Source organism: Moschus berezovskii, chromosome 22 (assembly GCF_049115385.1).
Source record: "Moschus berezovskii isolate FMDL1 chromosome 22, NW_MosBer_1.0, whole genome shotgun sequence".
Taxonomy (NCBI): Eukaryota; Metazoa; Chordata; class Mammalia; order Artiodactyla; family Moschidae; genus Moschus; species Moschus berezovskii.
In genome coordinates, this window is record NC_142481.1 from 5,810,743 (window position 1) to 5,828,858 (window position 18,116).

Genomic DNA, 18,116 nt, shown 5'->3' on the forward strand with positions numbered 1-18,116 from the left:
GGGCTAAGTCTTGCTCATGGATTGTTTCTACATTTTAGACCAGTGCAAACATCTTAGGCATATAAAATATGCCCGGAAAACCTTTACCCTTTATACACTAGAGGATCAGAAGTGGAATTTTATTTAATTATTTAGGCTGGGCTGTGTCTTGGGTGTTGTATGCGGGCTTTTACCAGTTGTGGTGAGCGTGGGCTCCTCAATGCGGTGGCTTCCCTTGCAGAGCACAGGCTCTAGGCACACGGGCTTGTAGTTGAGGTGCATGGGCTTAGTTGCCCTGTGGCATGTGGGATCTTTCTGACCCAGGAATCTAACTGGAGTCTCCTGCATTGCCAACCAGATTCTTTCACACCCAGGCACCAGGGAAGCCCCAAATATACACTACTATATATAAAATAGGTACCTACTAAGGACGTAGTGGAGACTTCCCAGATGGTCCCGTGGTTAAGACTAAGCCCTTTCTAGGCAGGGAGAAGGGGTTCAACCCCTGAGAACCAAGTCCCACATGCCCTGAGGCCTGGTTTACAACAAAAAAGGGCCCTACTGTATAGCACAGAGAACTCTACTCAATACTCTGTAATGGCCTCCATGAGAAATGATCTAAAAAGAGTAGATATACACACATATGTATAACTGATTCACTTTTTTATATACTTGGAACTAACACAATATTATAAATCAACTATACCTTGATAAAATTTTAAAAACATAGAATTTACATTTTTCTGTTAAGATTAGGGGATACTGAGTTCTTCATGTATAGAATGCAGAGAATGGATAGAGTGGAGTCACGGCTCATGAGCAGAAAGGGGCTGATAAAGGGAAAACACACAGAAATCAGGCCAGTTATATACAGCAGCCACCAACTGGGATTATGAAAAAGAGCAAGAGTAAAGTTAAAGATGCAGGACAGGGTGTGGAAACACATGAAGGTGCTCGCCAAGCGTAGGATGATTTGGGTGGCTCTGGACTCAGCGGGGAGTCTGGGAGACACAGTAGCCTTATGAATATACTGGACTCGCTGACTGTGTCTGTACAGGGTGAGAATCATGGATCCACTGGCCCAGAAGATGAGCACAGAAAATGAAACTTCAGGGAACACTATCAAAGCTACATATAGTGAGCCCGAGATTTTCTCAAGATCTGCTGCGGCACAGTACCCTGAATCTCTTGTATTTGTCATGTTTGTGCTACGCCTTTTGGGAGAAACATATATTGCATATAGTGGAAAAATGAGATGTACCAGGATGCACTGGATCCAGCAGAAGGCAATGGAGAAGGCAATGTACTTTGGAGTTTTGACTTTAAGATTCTTCCAACAGGAGTTCATGGGGCTGATCGTGATGGTCTGAAACACATTCAAGAGGCAGGTGGTACTGATGGACATAGTCCTGCCCACTCTCTCAACATACAAAATAAGTTTGCAGGCAAAATCACTGGAAAAATATTTCAACCTCAAAGCTGTAACTGTCTGAGGGACTCCTTTCGAGAGAATGACCAAAATGTTGGCTATAGTCAGGTGCTTGCAAATCAAATCTGTGACCCTCATCCTGCACTGAGTGTGGTAAAGAAAAAGGTAATGAAACAGAAGGGAGAAATTTCCCCAGAGTCCAAGCACAGTCTGTAACAAGAAGGTTATTCCAATGGCCAGTTGGCTGGAGGCTGTTGTGTCATTCAAGAGACTCCACTTTACATGATGGCAACAGTGACTCCTCACAGCAGAGTGGCTCAGAGAAACTTGTGACATCGAGAGATGACTTTCCTTGTGAGCTTTTGTGAACTTGCCAAGGCTTCATGAGAGGGGAAATGATGATGAGAGAATCAGTTTATTTTACGAAGAAGTCAGCAGGAAGGATGAAGTGGTGGTGACCTGAAGAAGCAAAGACAACTGAGAGTAAATGGAAAGAGAATAAAACCAGCTTTTAAGGAGAAGCTTACTGGAGGAAAAAAACCTCCATGACTGCCCTCATCAGCAAACAGGTCAACTCTGAATGCATTCTCTTCTAAATTTTAAAGAAGATAATGAATTATTGTAGGGACTTCCCTGATGGCTCAGTTGGTAAAGAATCTCCATGCAGTGCAGGAGACTCCAGTTCCATTCGTGGGTCAGGAAGATGCACTAGAGAAGGGATAGTGTTACCCACTCCAAGAATACCCACTTCAGAATTCCTGGGCTTCTCGTGTGGCTCAGCTGGTATTTAAAGAAGATGAAACAGTGTCAGACTTCATTTTTTTGGGCTCCAAAATCACTGCGGATGCTGATTGCAGCCATGAAATTAAAAGACACTTACTCCTTGGAAGGAAAGTTATGACCAACCTAGATAGCATATTAAAAAGCAAAGAGACATTACTTTGCCAACCAAGGTCCATCTAGTAAGACTATGGTTTATCCAGTGGTCATATATGGATGTGAGAGTTGGACTGTTAAGAAAGCTGAGCACCGAAGAATTGATGCTTTTGAGCTGTGGTGCTGGAGAAGACTCTTGAGAGTCCCTTGGACTGCAAGGAGATTCAACCAGTCCATTCCAAGGGAGATCAGTCCTGGGTGTTCATTGGAAGGAGTGATGCTAAAGCTGATACTCCAATACTTTGGTCACCTCATGCGACGAGTTGACTCACTGGAAAAGACTCTGATGCTGGGAGGGATTGGGGGCAGGAGGAGAAGGGGACGACAGAGAATGAGATGGTTGGATGGCATCACCGACTCGATGGACATGAGTTTGAGTGAACTCCGGGAGTTGATGATGGACAGGAAGGCCTGGCGTGCTGTGATTCATGGGGTCGCAAAGAGTCGGACACAACTGAGCGACTGAACTGAACTGAACTGAATGTATTAAATTTTTAATTTACATTTATTTATTTTTTACTTTGAAGTGCTTGCCTTTCCCGGCAGTTTTTTTTTTTTACTTGAAAAATTTTTTTTTTAATTTATTTATTTTAACTGGAGGCTAATTACTTTACATTATTGTATTGGTTGTGTATTATTTTAGAAAAAAAAACACAGGAGTTATTCAAGGGTCTTACAATTTAAAATATACGCTAAAGGTACTTCCCTGGTTGTCTGGTAGTTAAGAAACTGCCTTGCAATGTAGGGGATGCAGGTTTGATCCCTGGTTGGGCAACTAAGACCCTATATGCCACGGGGTTTCTAAGCCTGGGATCTGTGACTAGAGAGTCTGTGCACCACAACAAATGATCCTGCGTGATACAACAAAGTTACCACATGATGTAATCAAGACCCAATGCAGCTAAATATGTAAATATTTGAAATATATATGTATGCTAAACAGAATATATAAAACATATGGTGAAGTAACTTTTGCACACATGAAAATTAAGACTGGTTCTCATCAATACACACACACACACACAGATACAACTTAAAATCACACAAGCATGTGCTAAAAACCACAAAATAGAATAAACAGTGGACAGAGTTTTCTAAGAGATTCCTCGAGAAAGAATTTATTCAACAGATAAGACATGTGGAAAAATATTCCACATTCTTGGCAATCAGGTCAATTAAAATATAACCACTGTCTATATGTCATCGAATACCATCAAGAAATCTGAAACAGAAATGACAAAAATGCCAAGTTTTGGCATAGCTGTGGATGAACCAAGAATCTCATTCACTGATGGTGGGTGTTCAAATTGGTACACACATTTTGGAAAACTGTGGGATCTCCTTAGCAGATCAGATGTAATTCTGTTCCAAGAAATCCACTTCCATGAATATATTCAACAACATTTTGTACAAAACTCACCCAAAGATTAATTATATCAACAGAATTTATATGAGAACCCTAATCTTTGCTTGTAATAGCCCCTAACTCTTAATACCCACCTACCCATTAACAGCTGAAAGATCAGTTAATCCTTTGATAGGCACACAATGAAGTCCTAGATAGCAATGATAAAGAAAAATCAACAATAATATAAAACATTAAGATAAATTCACAAAGATGTAAAGGAATGGAGGACAGAAGTCCAAAGGAAAGATGCTGTATGATAACTTTCATGTGAAGGCCAAGACAGGCAAAGTGACCTAATATTAAATGTCATAATACTTGTAAATGTGTGCCCAATAATCTAGGCCTACAAATACACCCAACAAAGTTATAGTCTTGGAAACAGTGAGTTAGAAGGGTCAAAATAGTTTCACGAAAACTGAGAACATTCTGTTTCTCGATCTAGTTGTGGTCTCCAGAGGTGCAATCATTCCTGAAATTTCACTGAGATACTATGGACTTATAACCTGGGAACATGTCTCTAATTAAAAAACAAACAAGCAAACATGTATTTTCAATAAATGTGGAAGAGGCTTGGGAAAAGCTGTTTCAGTGAGAGTGTCTCATCTGCTGCCAGCATCTTCCACGAAGGGGAGCTTTAAGCCCCGATCATAACTCCAACAATGAAACATCAGAAAACAGTAACCTTGCTGCATACAGTGAATCGCTGATTTTGTCATAAGATTCTGCACAGCAGTATCCTCAGTCTCTATGCTTTGTGTTGATTTGTAGCTCCATTTGGCATCATATCCATGGGGAAAATAACGTTTACACAGAGATATAACTTGTGACCACACAATCGTCTCCTAAGACCAGGAAAATAATGAACAGTAGACATAGTTTTCATACAGAAACTTTGAGAAAGAAGTCATTTAGTCTCCAGTCGTGCAAAGTGAAGACCCTGATATGCTTGGGAGTTTTTTCTTTTTGTTAAATGATTTTATATATTTCGTCTTATTATTTATTTGCCTGCACCAGGCCTTATTTAATGGCATGCAACCATTAGTTATGGCATGTAAACTCCCAGTTATGGCATTTGGCTTCTAGTTCCCTGACCAGGGATTTAACCTGGACACCTTGCATTGAGAGCACAGTCTTAACCTCTCTACCACAGGGGAGTCCCCTCCTTGGGAGCTTTTTCTTTAAGTTCCACCCATCTGGATTTCTTGGGGATGGTCTTGATGGCTGGAGACACTTAAGGGGCAAGGGGTGCCAATGGACCCACACTGCCAGTTCTGGGGGCAGAGAGAACACATTTGCGTGGCTAAATCACTGAAGGCAAGATTCAGTTAAAGCCTGCCGTTGTCACGGAGATGCCTTTAAAGGAAATGACCATAAGGCAAGTGCAGTCCGTGCCTGAAGGCCAAATCTGTGAACTTCAACCCAGATTTGCTGTCGTAGCGGAAGAGATGAAGGTGAGAGAGGAAGCATCCAGGATTCCAGCTAAAGTCTAAGAGGAGCACAACATTCTTGTTGCCAACTCCCTGGAAGCCATTCTGCCAGGTGTTTGATGTTCATACTGCAAGGGGTAGGTACTGGCACTAATTTATGGCAAAGATAAGGAGATTCTAGGTTCAGAGAGGTCAAGGGATCTGTCTCAATTCACATGCTGATTACAGGCTGAGTGGTGGTAAGAAGCTGGTAGGCTGAGTCCAAGACAGTGTCCTAACCACTGTGACTCACCAAGCAACCACATCAGCTGTGCTTTTGAATAATCCATTGTGAAATTTAGTTTTGTTTTATATCTTATAGTTTATTAGTTCAGTTTAGTCATCCAGTTGTGTCCGACTGTGGCCCCCAGGATGGCAGCACACCAGGCCTCCCTGTCCATCACCAGCTCCTGGATCTTCCTCAAACTCATGTCCATTGAGTTGGTGATGCCATCCCACCATCTCATCCTCTGTCGTCCTCTTCTACTCCTGCCTTCAATCTTTCCCAGTATCAGGGTCTTTTCCAGTGAGTCAGTTCTTCGCATCAGGTGGCCAGATCATTGGAGTTTATTCCATACTGTTTATATATTCAATTTTTTGTAGAAAGTTTCCATATCTGCATAAGTATTTATTCTGTAGGTCAATAACATATCAAAAAGATTCCCTGGATTCAGAAACAGAAACCCACTCCAATATTCTTGCCAGGGAAATCCTATGAACAGAGGAGCCTGATGAGCTATAGTCCACGGGGTCACAAACTGAGGCACTCACATACACACACACACACACACACACACACACACAGAATCCTACAGGAAAGTACCTCCTGTCCATATTGGATTTAATGAATGCAAGATTTCCTCACTATAAGGTTTGCAACCAAAAGATGCATTCCTACCATGCCAGGCACCAATTAGCTATGGTATCTATCAAAAAAATTATTGGACAATATTACTTTGTTTAATAAACTATGAACCATGAAATACTACTATATGATAAATGAGTGGAGGATAGAAATGAAATAAATTTTTTGATTTAAATCCTTCAGTTCATTTCAGTTCAGTCGCTCAGTCATGTCCGACTCTTTGCGACCCCATGAATCACAGCACGCCAGGCCTCCCTGTCCATCACCAACTCCCTGAGTTCACCCAAACTTATGTCCATCGAGCCTGTGATGCCATCCAGCCATCTCATTCTCTGTCGTCCCCGTCTCCTGCCACCCCCAATCACTCCCAGCATCAGAGTCTTTTCCAGTGAGTCAACTCATCACATGAGGTGGCCAAAGTATTGGAGTCTCAGCTTCATCATCAGTCCTTCCAATGAACACTCAGGATTGATCTCCTCTAGAATGGACTGGTTGGATCTCCCTGCAACCAAGGGACTCTCAAGAGTCTTCTCTAGCACCACAGTTCAAAAGCATCAATTCTTTGGCGATCAGCTTTCTTTATCCATACATGACCACAGGAAAAACCATAGCCTTGACTAGACGGACCTTCGTTGGCAAAGTAATGTCTCTGTTTTTTAATATGCTATCTAGGTTGGTCATAACTTTCCTTCCAAGGAGTAAGCGTCTTTTAATTTCATGGCTGCAATCAGCATCTGCAGTGATTTTGGAGCCCAAAAAAATAAAATCTGACACTGCTTCAACTGTTTCGCATCTATTTCCCATGAAGTGATGGGACCAGATGCCATAATCTTTGTTTTCTGACTGTTGAGCTTCAAGCCAACCTTTTCACTCTCCTCTTTCACTTTCTTCAAGAGGCTTTTGAGTTCCTCTTCATTTTCTGCCATAAGGGTGGTATCATCTGTATATCGGAGGTTATTGATATTTCTCCCGGCAATCTTGACTCCAGCCTGTGCATCTTCCAGCCCAGCGTTCCTCATGATGTACTCTGCATATAAGTTAAATAAGCAGGGTGACAATATACAACCTTGACGCATTACTTTTCCTATTTGGAACCATTCTGTTGTTCCATGTCCAGTTCTAACTGTTGCTTCCTGACCTGCATGCAGGTTTCTCAAGAGGCAGGTCAGGTGGTCTGGTATTCCCATCACTTTCAGAATTTTCCACAGTTTGTTGTGATCCACACAGTCAAAGGCTTTGGCATTTTCAATGAAGCAGAAATAGATGTTTTTCTGGAACTCTTGCTTTCTCCATGATCCAGCGGTGTTGGGAATTTGATCTCTGGTTCCTCTGCCTTTTCTAAAACTTCCTTGAACATCTGGAAGTTCACGTATTGCTGAAACCTGGCTTGGAGAATTTTGAGCATGACTTTCCTAGCGTGTGAGATGAGTGCAATTGTGCGGTAGTTTGAGCATTCTTTGACATTGCCTTTCTTTGGGATTGGAATGAAGACTGACCTTTTCCAGTCCTGTGGCCACTGCTGAATTTTCCAATTTTGCTGGCATATTGAGTGCAGCACTTTCACAGCATCATCTTTCTGGATTTGAAATAGCTCAATTGGAATTCCATCACCTCCTCTAGCTTTGTTCGTAGTGATCTTTTTAAAATCGAGGTTAAGTGAGACTACAATATAACAAGATTTGTGAAGAATATTAACATACTTGACACATGTAAATTACAAGCTGGAGAATATTGACTCTTGTGTGTGGCAAAAGCGAAACCATAAAGAAATGAATGTGTGCTTGGAATTGGTGTTAGAATATTATGAAATTAGACAACATAGGAGAAGATACATTTGGTCCTGACAACTCTATTCCAAACCTCACCATTATAAAGCTGCCTTTTCCTTAAAAGCTGCTTTTCTATCTTGAAGAGGGATAGCAAATTCACCATCATCATCAGACTCCAAATGTTTGAGAAAATACACCATTGCTATGTCCAGTAAGCACGTTATATGCCTAGCGATCGATATATCTATAAAAAATCGTTTCTGTTCTTCAAACAAATTCATATTCATGCTTTCTGTAGAGGATTAGAAAATCGTTACTTTTCTATCCCAGTCTTTATGGAAAGCATAGAGGCAGCGTGATAACACTTCTAATACAAATTTAAAATTAATCTCGAATTTCTGAAAGGTAACATTACAACAGATTGATGTTAAAAAGACAACCCTTAAGCTCCTTGAAGATGATCTTTGGGCACTTCCCTGGTGGTCCAGTGGCTAAGACTCTGTCCTCCCAATGCAGGGAGCCTGGGTGTTTCTCCTGGTTAGGAAAATAGATCCCAAATGCGGCAACAAACAGTTCACATGCTGCAACTAAGATACATACTTTTAAAAATGGTTCCTCATCCCAGAGAGAGGTGGGAGCGGGGTTCAAGATGGGGAACTCATGTACACCCGGGGTGATTCATGTCAAAGTATGGCAAAACCAATACAATATTGTAAAGTAATTAGCCTCCAATTAAAATTTTAAAAACATTCTTTTAAGTTAAACAGGAAGATTTTCACTGAAAAAAAAAAAAAAAGAGATTCCTCATCATTCTCACAGGGATTGTTCCTGTGAGTCCTCCACAGTAAGAGTTTCACAAAATACCCTTAGGAACTGTCAAGTTTGGTGTTACCTGATGCTGGGAAAGATTGAAGGCAGGAGAAAAAGGGGAGGACAGAGGATGAGATGGGTGGATGGCATCAACGACTCGATGGACATGAGTCTGAGCAAACTCTGGGAGACAGTGAAAGATAGAGAAGCCTGGCATGCTCCAGTCCAGGGGTTGCAAAGAGTCAAACACAACTGAGCTACTGAAAAACAAAGATCTTGATCTTGCTTTATCTGAACTCTCTCCTCAGGAATTGTTCAGCTTTCCTGACCTGCTTTGCCACTGGATCTGTTCCCACTCTACCAGCCGCCCCCCGGAACGATCCGTTTTCCAAACATAAACACTTACTCAGACCTCCTTCCTTACAGACTCTGCCTCTCAGACTGAAATACAAAGTACACGACCCCTTCTCACTCCTCCTCATGTGAAGGATGCTGGGCTCAGGGTGAAGGTCATGGCAGCCAGGACGTGAGTGGGAGGGAGGAAGTCAGACCCTGAGATATAAGTTTAGAAGCTGTGATCTCATCCTCCTTCAGATCTGCAATTATCATGTCACTTGAAGTGGCAATGACAGGGCCAGCTTGAGACGCTAATGATCTTTCTGGAAAACTTTTTTTGAGTTGCTAATTACTCTCCTGTGAATATCTCCAAAGAGACCACTGATGTGTTTGAGAGAAGCTCATAATTTTTCATAATGAAGGTTATTTTGAAATGATTAGGATTTCTACACAACTCTGAAATCTGTTGCCTTTGTAAACACTTTATTTGATCTTAGGGATTTCTCCACAACCACACCCAACCCACTTACAAAGTCAATTGTGAGTCTACCAGGGTTTGTTCTGGAAACAAACAAAAAACACCCAATTAAACTTGAGCATGACATAAGAATTTTGTGGGTGTGTGTGTTCATTTATTGATTGATTTGGCTGTGCTGGGTCTTATTTCTGGCATGGACACTATTATTTGCAGCATGTGGGATCTAGTTCCCTGATCAGGGATCAAACTTGCACACCCCCTGCAATAGGGGCTTGGAGTCTCAGCCACCAGACTACCAGGGAAGTCCCTGTGTGGGACCTTCTTCCTGTACTCAAAGCAGCTCTTCCTCTTCTTCTCTGTCCTGCATCCCTGATCCTACACTGGGCTACACTGTTTTAGATCCCAGGTGAAGCCTTAGGTTGATGTTGCAGCTAGAGGAACAGAAATGACAGTGAAGGAATATCTTTGGGTCTTGGAGGTGGCTTTTCAGTGTTGGCTGGAGCACTCACCTGTCTTTGCAGCACTCTCATGGCCTTTGCTCTTGGTACACGAAGGCTTCTAGTCACTGAGACATCCACCATGGTTCCCTTTGGGCCCGGAGCAAAATCCTTGAGTTGACCTTTCTCCATAATTTAGGACTCATGCCTCAACTCCATTTTCTCCCCTGGAAATAGGCTGATGATTGCCTTCAGTTCAGTCGCTCAGTCATGTATGACTCTTTGAGACCCATGGACTTCTGCAAACCAGGCTTCCCTGTCCATTACCAACTTCCAGAGCTTGGTGAAACTCATGTCCATCAAGTTGGTGATGCCATCCAACCATCTCATCCTCTGTCATCCCCTTCTCCGCCCACCTTCAATCTTTACGAACATCAAGGTCTTTTCCAATGAGTCGGTTCTTAGCATCAGGTGGCCAAAGTATGGGAGCTTCAGCGTCACCATCAGTCCTTCAAATGAATATACAGGACTGATTTCCTTTAGGATGGACTGATTTGATCTCCTTGTAGTCCAAGGGACCCTCAAGAGTCTTCTCCAACACCACAATTCAAAAGCATCAATTCTTTGGCACTCAGCTTTCTTGATGGTCCAAGTCTCACATCCATACATGACTACTGGAAACACCATAGCTTTGAGTAGATCGACCTTTGGCAGCAAAGTGATGTTTCTGCTTTTTAATATGCGGTCCTGGTTGGTTATAGCTTTACTTCCAAGGAGCAAGGGTCTTTGAATTTCATGGCTGCAGTCACCATCTGCAGTGATTTTGGAGCCCAAGAAAATAAAGCCTGTCACGGTTTCCATTGTTTCCCCTTCTATTTGCCATGAAGTGACGGGAATGGATGCCATGATCTTCGTTTCTTGAATGTTTAGTTTTAAGCCAGCTTTTCACTCTGCTCTTTCACATTCATCAAGAGGCTCTTCAGTTCCCCTTCACTTTCTGCCATAAGGGTGGTGTCATCTGCGTATCTGAGGTTATTGATATCTCTCCCAGCAATCTTGATTCCAGCTTGTGCTTCATCCAGTCCAACATTTTGCATAATATACTCTGCATATAAGTTCAATAAGCAGGGTGACAATAGACAGCCTTGACATACTCCTTTCCCTATTTGGAACCAGTCCGGTTCCATGTCTGGTTCTAACTGTTGCCTCTTGACCTGCATACAGATTTCCCAGGAGGCAGGTAAGGTGATGTGGCATTCCCATCCTTTGAGGAATTTCCCACACTTTGTTGTGATCCACACAGTCAAAGGCTTTTGCTCCTGAGTTCTGAGTTTCAGTGTCTCTGCCGTGCATGAAGAAATCTCTGGTTTTAAAGGATTTGGCATTAGTCAGAGGCAGACTGTGTCATACCTTTTTGCAAAGGAATTTCTACTCATTTCTTTACTGGGGTTAAACCACTGAAATAAATGCCTGACCCTTTTGGAGGAGCTTGCCATTTAGCTGGCAGAAATGGATGATCCTGCTCACAATTTTTATTGTCTGAATTGATCAGGAAAATTACCCACTGGAATGGGAGATCCCAGTTCTTCATTCTGTCCTTAATGTTTTCTTGATTTCAATCTTCTAGGGTCATTGCTTCTTTCAGAGATGAAGCTTTGAGCTCTAGGGATCCAAGGACACCTGGCTGTCCCTTCTGCCCTCCACATGGTTTTTTTATTTTTGTAATTAATTAATTTTTTATTGGAGGCAAATTATTTTACAGTATTATATTGGTTGGTTTTGCCATACATTGACATGAATTCGCCCCGGGTTTATATAAGTTCGCCCTCCTGAATCTCCCTCCCACCTCCCTCCTCCCTTTATCCTCCCTCTGGGTCATCCCCGCATGCCAGCCCCGAGCATCCTATAACATGCACTGACCCTGAACTAGTGATTCATTTCACATATGACAACATACGTGTTTCAATGCCATTCTCCCAAATCATCCCACCCTCACCCTCTCCCACAGAGTCCCAAAGACTGATCTATACATCTGTGTCTCTTTTGCTGTCTCGTATACAGGGTTATCATTTGCATCTTTCTAAATTCCATATATATGCATTAGTATGCTGTATTGGTGTTTTACTTTCTGGCTTACTTCACTCTGTATAATAGGCTCCAGTTTCATCCACCTCTTTAGAACTGATTCAAATGTATTCTTTTTAATGGCTGAATAATACTCCATTGTGTATATGTACCAAAGCTTTCTTATCCATTCGTCTGCAGATGGACATCTAGGTTGCTTCCATGTCCTGGCTATTGTAAACAGTGCTGCAGTGAACATTGGAGTATATGTGTCTCTTTCAATTCTGGTTTCCTCGGTGTGTATGCCCAGGAGTGCGATTGCTGGATCATATGGCAGTTCTATTGCCAGTTTTTTGAGGAATCTCCACACTGTTCTCCATAGTGGCTGTACTAGTTTGCATTCCCACCAACAGTGTAAGAGGATTCCTTTCTCTCCACATCCTCTCCAGCATTTATTGCATGTAGACTTTTGGATAGCAGCCATTCTGACTGGTGTGAAATGGTATCTCATTGTGGTTTTGATTTGCATCTCTCTGATTATGAGAGATGTTGAGCATTTTTTCATGTGTTTGTTAGCCATCTTTATGTCTTCTTTGGAGAAATGTCTGTTTAGTTCTTTGGCCCATTTTTTGATTGGGTCATTTATTTTTCTGGAATTGAGCTGCAGGAGCTGCTTGTATAATTTGGAGATTAATCCTTTATCAGTTGCTTCATTTGCTATTATTTTCTCCCATTCTGAAGGCTGTCTTTTCACCTTACTTATAGTTTCCTTTGCTGTGCAGAAGCTTTTGATTTTAATTAGGTCCCATTTGTTTATTTTTGCTTTTATTTCCAATATTCTGGGAGGTGGGTCATGGAGGATCCTGCTGTGATTTATGTCAGAGAGTGTTTTGCCTACGTTCTCCTCTAGGAGTTTTATAGTTTCTGGTCTTACATTTAGCTCTCTAATCCATTTTGAGTTTATTTTGGTGTATGGTGTTAGGAAGTGTTCTAGTTTCATTCTTTTACAAGTGGCTGACCAGTTTTCCCAGCACCACTTGTTAAAGAGACTGTCTTTTCTCCATTTTATAGTCTTGCCTCCTTTGTCAAAGATGAGGTGTCCATAGGTGCGTGGATTTATCTCTGGGCTTTCTATTTTGTTCCATTGATCTATATTTCTGTCTTTATGCCAGTACCATACTGTCTTGATGACTGTGGCTTTGTAGTAGAGCCTGAAGTCCGGCAGGTTAATTCCCCCAGTTCCATTTTTCTTCCTCAAGATTGCTTTGGCTATTTGAGGATTTTTGTATTTCTATACAAATTGTGAGATTATTTGTTCTAGTTCTGTGAAAAATATCCTTGGTAGCTTGATAGGGATTGCATTGAATGTATAAATTACTTTGGGTTGTATACTCATTTTTACAATATTTATTCTTCTAATCCATGAGCATGGTATATTTCTCCATCTATTAATGTCCTCTTTGATTGCTTTCAGTAGTGTTTTATAGTTTTCTATGTACAAGTCTTTTGTTTCTTTAGGTAGATATATTCCTAAGTATTTAATTCTTTTCGTTGCAACAGTGAATGGAATAGTTTCCTTAATTTCTCTTTCTATTTTCTCATTATTAGTGTATAGGAATGCAAGGGATTTCTGTGTGTTGATTTTATATCCTGCAACGTTACTGTAACCATTGATTAGCTCTAGTAGTTTTCTGGCAGAGTCTCTAGGGTTTTCTATGTAGAGGATCATGTCATCAGCGAACAGTGAAAGTTTTACTTCTTCTTTTCCAATTTGGATTCCTTTTATGTCTTTTTCTGCTCTGATTGCTGTGGCCAAAACTTCCAGAACTATGTTGAATAGTAGTGGTGAGAGTGGGCATCCTTGTCTTGTTCCTGACTTTAGGGGAAATGCTTTCAGTTTTTCACCATTGAGGATAATGTTTGCTGTGGGTTTGTCATATATAGCTTTTATTATGTTGAGGTATGTCCCTTCTATTCCCACTTTCTGGAGGGTTTTTATCATAAATGGATGTTGAATTTTGTCAAAGGCTTACTCTGCATCTATTGCGATAATCATATGATTTTTATTTTTCAGTTTGTTAATGTGGTGTATTACGTTGATTGATTTGCGGATATTGAAGAATCCTTGCATTCCTGGGATAAAGCCCAGTTGGTCATGATGTATGATCTTCTTAATATGTTGTTGGATTCTGATTGCTAGAATTTTGTTAAGGATTTTTGCATCTATGTTCATCAGTGATATTGGCCTGTAGTTTTCTTTTTTTGTGGAGTCTTTACCAGGTTTTGCGATTAGGGTGATGGTGGCCTCATAGAATGAGTTTGGAAGTTTCCCTTCCTCAGCCATTTTCTGGAAGAGCTTGAGTAGAATAGGTGTTAGCTCTTCTCTAAATTTTTGGTAGAATTCGGCTGTGAAGCCGTCTGGACCTGGGCTTTTGTTTGCTGGAAGATTCCTGATTACAGCCTCTAGTTCTGTGTTTGTGATGGGTCTGTTCAGATTTTCTATTTCTTCCTGGTTCAGTTTTGGAAAGTTGTACTTTTCTAGGAATTTGTCCATTTCTTCCAGGTTATTCATTTTATTGCCATATAATTGCTGATAGTATTCTCTAATAATCCTTGGTATTTCTGTGTTGTCAGTTGTGATCTCTCCATTTTCATTTCTAATTTTATTGATTTGGTTCTTCTCCCTTTGTTTCTTGATAAGTCTGGCTAGCGCTTTGTCAATTTTATTTACTTTCTCAAAGAACCAGCTTTTGGCTTTGTTGATTTTTGCTATGGTCTCTTTTGTTTCTTTTGCATTTATCTCTGCCCTAATTTTTACAATTTCTTTCCTTCTACTGACCCTGGGGTTTTTCATTTCTTCCTTTTCTAGTTGCTTTAGATGTAGAGTTAGGTTATTTAGTTGACTTTTTTCTTGTTTCTTGATGTTTGCCTCTATTGCTATGAACTTCCCCCTTAGCACTGCTTTTACAGTGTCCCAGAGGTTTTGGGTTGTTGTGTTTTCATTTTCATTCATTTCTATGCATATTTTGATTTCTCTTTTGGTTTCTTCTATGATTTGTTCATTATTCAGCAGCGTGTTGTTCAGCCTCCATATGTTGGCATTTTTAATAGTTTTTCTCTTGTAATTGAGATCTAATCTTACTGCATTGTGGTCAGAAAAGATGCATGGAATGATTTCAACTTTTTTGAATTTACCAAGGCTAGATTTATGGCCCAGGATGTGATCTATCCTGGAAAAGGTTCCGTGTGCGCTTTAGAAAAAGGTGAAATTCATTGTTTGGGTGTGAAATGTCCTTTAGATATCTATTAGGTCTAACTGGTCTATTGTATCATTTTAAAGTTTGTGTTTCCTTGTTAATTTTCTGTTTAGTTGATCTATCCATAGATGTAAGTGGGGTATTAAAATCTCCCACTATTATTGCATTGTTGTTAATTTCCCCTTTCATACTTGTTAGTAATTGTCTTACATATTGCGGTGCTCCTATGTTGGGTGCATAAATATTTATAATTGTTATATCTTCATCTTGGATTGATCCTTTGATCATTATGTAGTTTCCTTCTTTGTCTCTTTTCACAGCCTTTGTTTTAAAGTCTATTTTATCTGATATGAGTATTGCTACTCCTGCTTTCTTTTGGTCTCTATTTGCATGGAATATCTTTTTCCAGCCCTTCACTTTCAGTCTGTGTGTGTCCCTCGTTTTGAGGTGGGTCTCTTGCAGACAACATATATGGGGGTCTTGTTTTTGTATCCATTCAGCCAGCCTTTGTCTTTTGGTTGGGGCATTCAACCCATTTACGTTTAAGGTAATTATTGATAAGTACGATCCCGTAGCCATTTTCTTTATTGCTTTGGGTTCGAGTTTATACACCCTTTCTGTGTTTCCTGTCTAGAAAATATCCTTTAGCATTTGTTGGAGAGCTGGTTTGGTAATGTTGAATTCTCTCAGCTTTTGCTTGTCTGTAAAGCTTTTGATTTCTCCTTCATATTTGAATGAGATCCTTACTGGGTACAGTAGTCTGGGCTGTAGGTTATTTTCTTTCATCACTTTAAGTATGTCTTGCCATTCCCTCCTGGCCTGAAGAGTTTCTGTTGAAAGATCAGCTGTTATCCTTATGGGAATCCCCTTGTGTGTTATTTGCTGCTTTTCCCTTGCTGCTTTTAATATTTGTTCTTTGTGTTTGATCTTTGTTAATTTGATTAATATGTGTCTTGGAGTATTTCGCCTTGGGTTTATCCTGTTGGGGACTCTCTGGGTTTCTTGGACTTGGGTGATTATTTCTTTCCCTATTTTAGGGAAGTTTTCAACTATTATCTCCTCAAGTATTCTTTCATGGTCTTTCTTTTTGTCTTCTTCTTCTGGGATTCCTATGATTCGAATGTTGGAGCGTTTAACATTGTCCCAGAGGTCTCTAATATTGTTCTCATTTCTTTTAATTTGTTTTTCTTTTTTCCTCTCTGTTTCATTTATTTCTACAATTCTATCTTCTAACTCGCTTATCCTGTCTTCTGCCTCTGTTATTCTACTGTTTGTTTCTTCCAGAGTGTTTCTGATCTCATCTATTGCATTATTCATTGTATATTGACTCTTTTTTATTTCCTCTAAGTCCTTATTAAACCTTTCTTCCATCTTCTCAATCTTTTTCTCCAGGTTATTTATCTGTAACTCCATTTTGCTTTCAAGATTTTGAATCATTTTCACCACCAAAATTCGAAATTCTTTATCAGGTAGATGCCCTATATCTTCCTCTTTTGTTTGTGTTAATGGGCATTTATCTTGTTCCTTTACTTGCTGGGTATTTCTCTGCCTCTTCATCTTGCTTATAATGCTTTGCTTGGGGTGGCCTTTCCCTCTTCTGGCCGTTTGTGGAGTTCTCTTTATTATGTAGTTTCCTCGTTGTGTGTGGGGTTGGACAGGTGACTTGTCAAGGTTCCCTGGTTACGGAAGCTTGTGTCGGTGTTCTGGTGGGTGGAGCTGGATTTGTTCTCTCTGGAGTGCAATGAAGTGTCCAGTAATGAGTTATGAGATGTCAGTGGGTTTGGAGTGACTTTGGGCAGCCTGTATATTGAAGCTCAGGGCTAGTTTCCTGTGTTACTGGAGAATTTGCGTGGTATGTCTTGCTCTGGAATTTGTTGACCCTTGGGTGGTGCTTGGTTTTAGTGTAGGTATGGAGAAGTATGATGAGCTCCTATCGATTAATGTTCCCTGGAGTCAGGAGTTCTCTGGTGTTCTCAGGATTCGGGCTTAAGCCTCTTGCCTCTGGTTTTTGGTCTTATTCTTGGAGTAGCCTCTAGACGTCTCTATCTGTCATTTCCAAGGTGGTTCCCTCTGTTTCAGCTTCTATTTGCTGGTCTCTTCAGTGTCTAATTTCCGCCCTGATACTAGGGGGTGGGTGGACACTTTTTAAGGCTCAGTTGTTCAGTCCTGTTCTGGGAAGGGAGGAACGCTGCAGACAAATATCTCTGGCGTCTGTGGGGAGTGCTCGCAGCGTCTCGGTCACACTGGGTTTGCCCTCGCTCACAGCGTGTGTGCTGTCCCAGTCTACACTGCACAGGCTCTAGGTTGTTCTGCCGGGAACTGTCCGAGGCCGGCGCCGGGTTGTATGCACTTCCCAGGTCTGAGCGGCTCAAGTTCAGGTTCTCAGGTACTCGACAAAGGTGCAGACTTGGTTGGGCCTGCGTTTTGTGCCTTCCCTGGTCCGAGCAGTTCAGGGGACCAGGTGTTTGGCGAGCGCTGTCTCTGTGACTTATCGCCTCCCCAGTCCCCGCCACTCAGTTTTCTGAGTGTACAACCGGCGCACGTTCTCAGGGGAATATCGACCGGCCCGAGCCCAAGAAGTCCTGATTAGCAACAAGCCTGCCTGCAGTTTGTATCAGATGCCTTTCTGGGGCTGCGGTTGCCCGCTCCGTCTCTGGCTGCGCTCCCTGCCTGTCTCCGCGAGGGATGGGGCATGGGCCGACCGCAGCCGGCTCGCTCTGCTCAGTCCTTTATTCTGTGAGCGGGGCTGGCTCAATCGTAGGTTAGAGCTTTCCGCCTTTTCGTGGGGAAGCTATCCCACAGTCTGCTTTGCTCTCCCCAGTTCTCTCAAATTGTTCTCGCGGCATTCAAGCCCAGTCCTCTCTCTAAGCAGTTCAGCCGGC

At 41.5% G+C, this 18,116-nt stretch overlaps 1 protein-coding gene across 1 annotated transcript; it reads right to left on the reverse strand.

Moving 5' to 3' along the window:
* Positions 1-712: 712 nt before the first annotated feature.
* LOC129546474 (vomeronasal type-1 receptor 4-like) lies at positions 713-1,744 on the reverse strand. The gene has a single exon (XM_055411476.2). It carries the CDS (start codon positions 1,742-1,744, stop codon positions 713-715), a length of 1,032 nt encoding a protein of 343 aa, XP_055267451.2.
* Positions 1,745-18,116: the final 16,372 nt, after the last annotated feature.

Coding starts and splice junctions, on each gene's coding strand:
- LOC129546474 (XM_055411476.2), bottom strand. CDS start 1,744: ATGTCACAAGTTTCTCTGAGCCACTCTGCTGTGAGGAGTCACTGTTGC.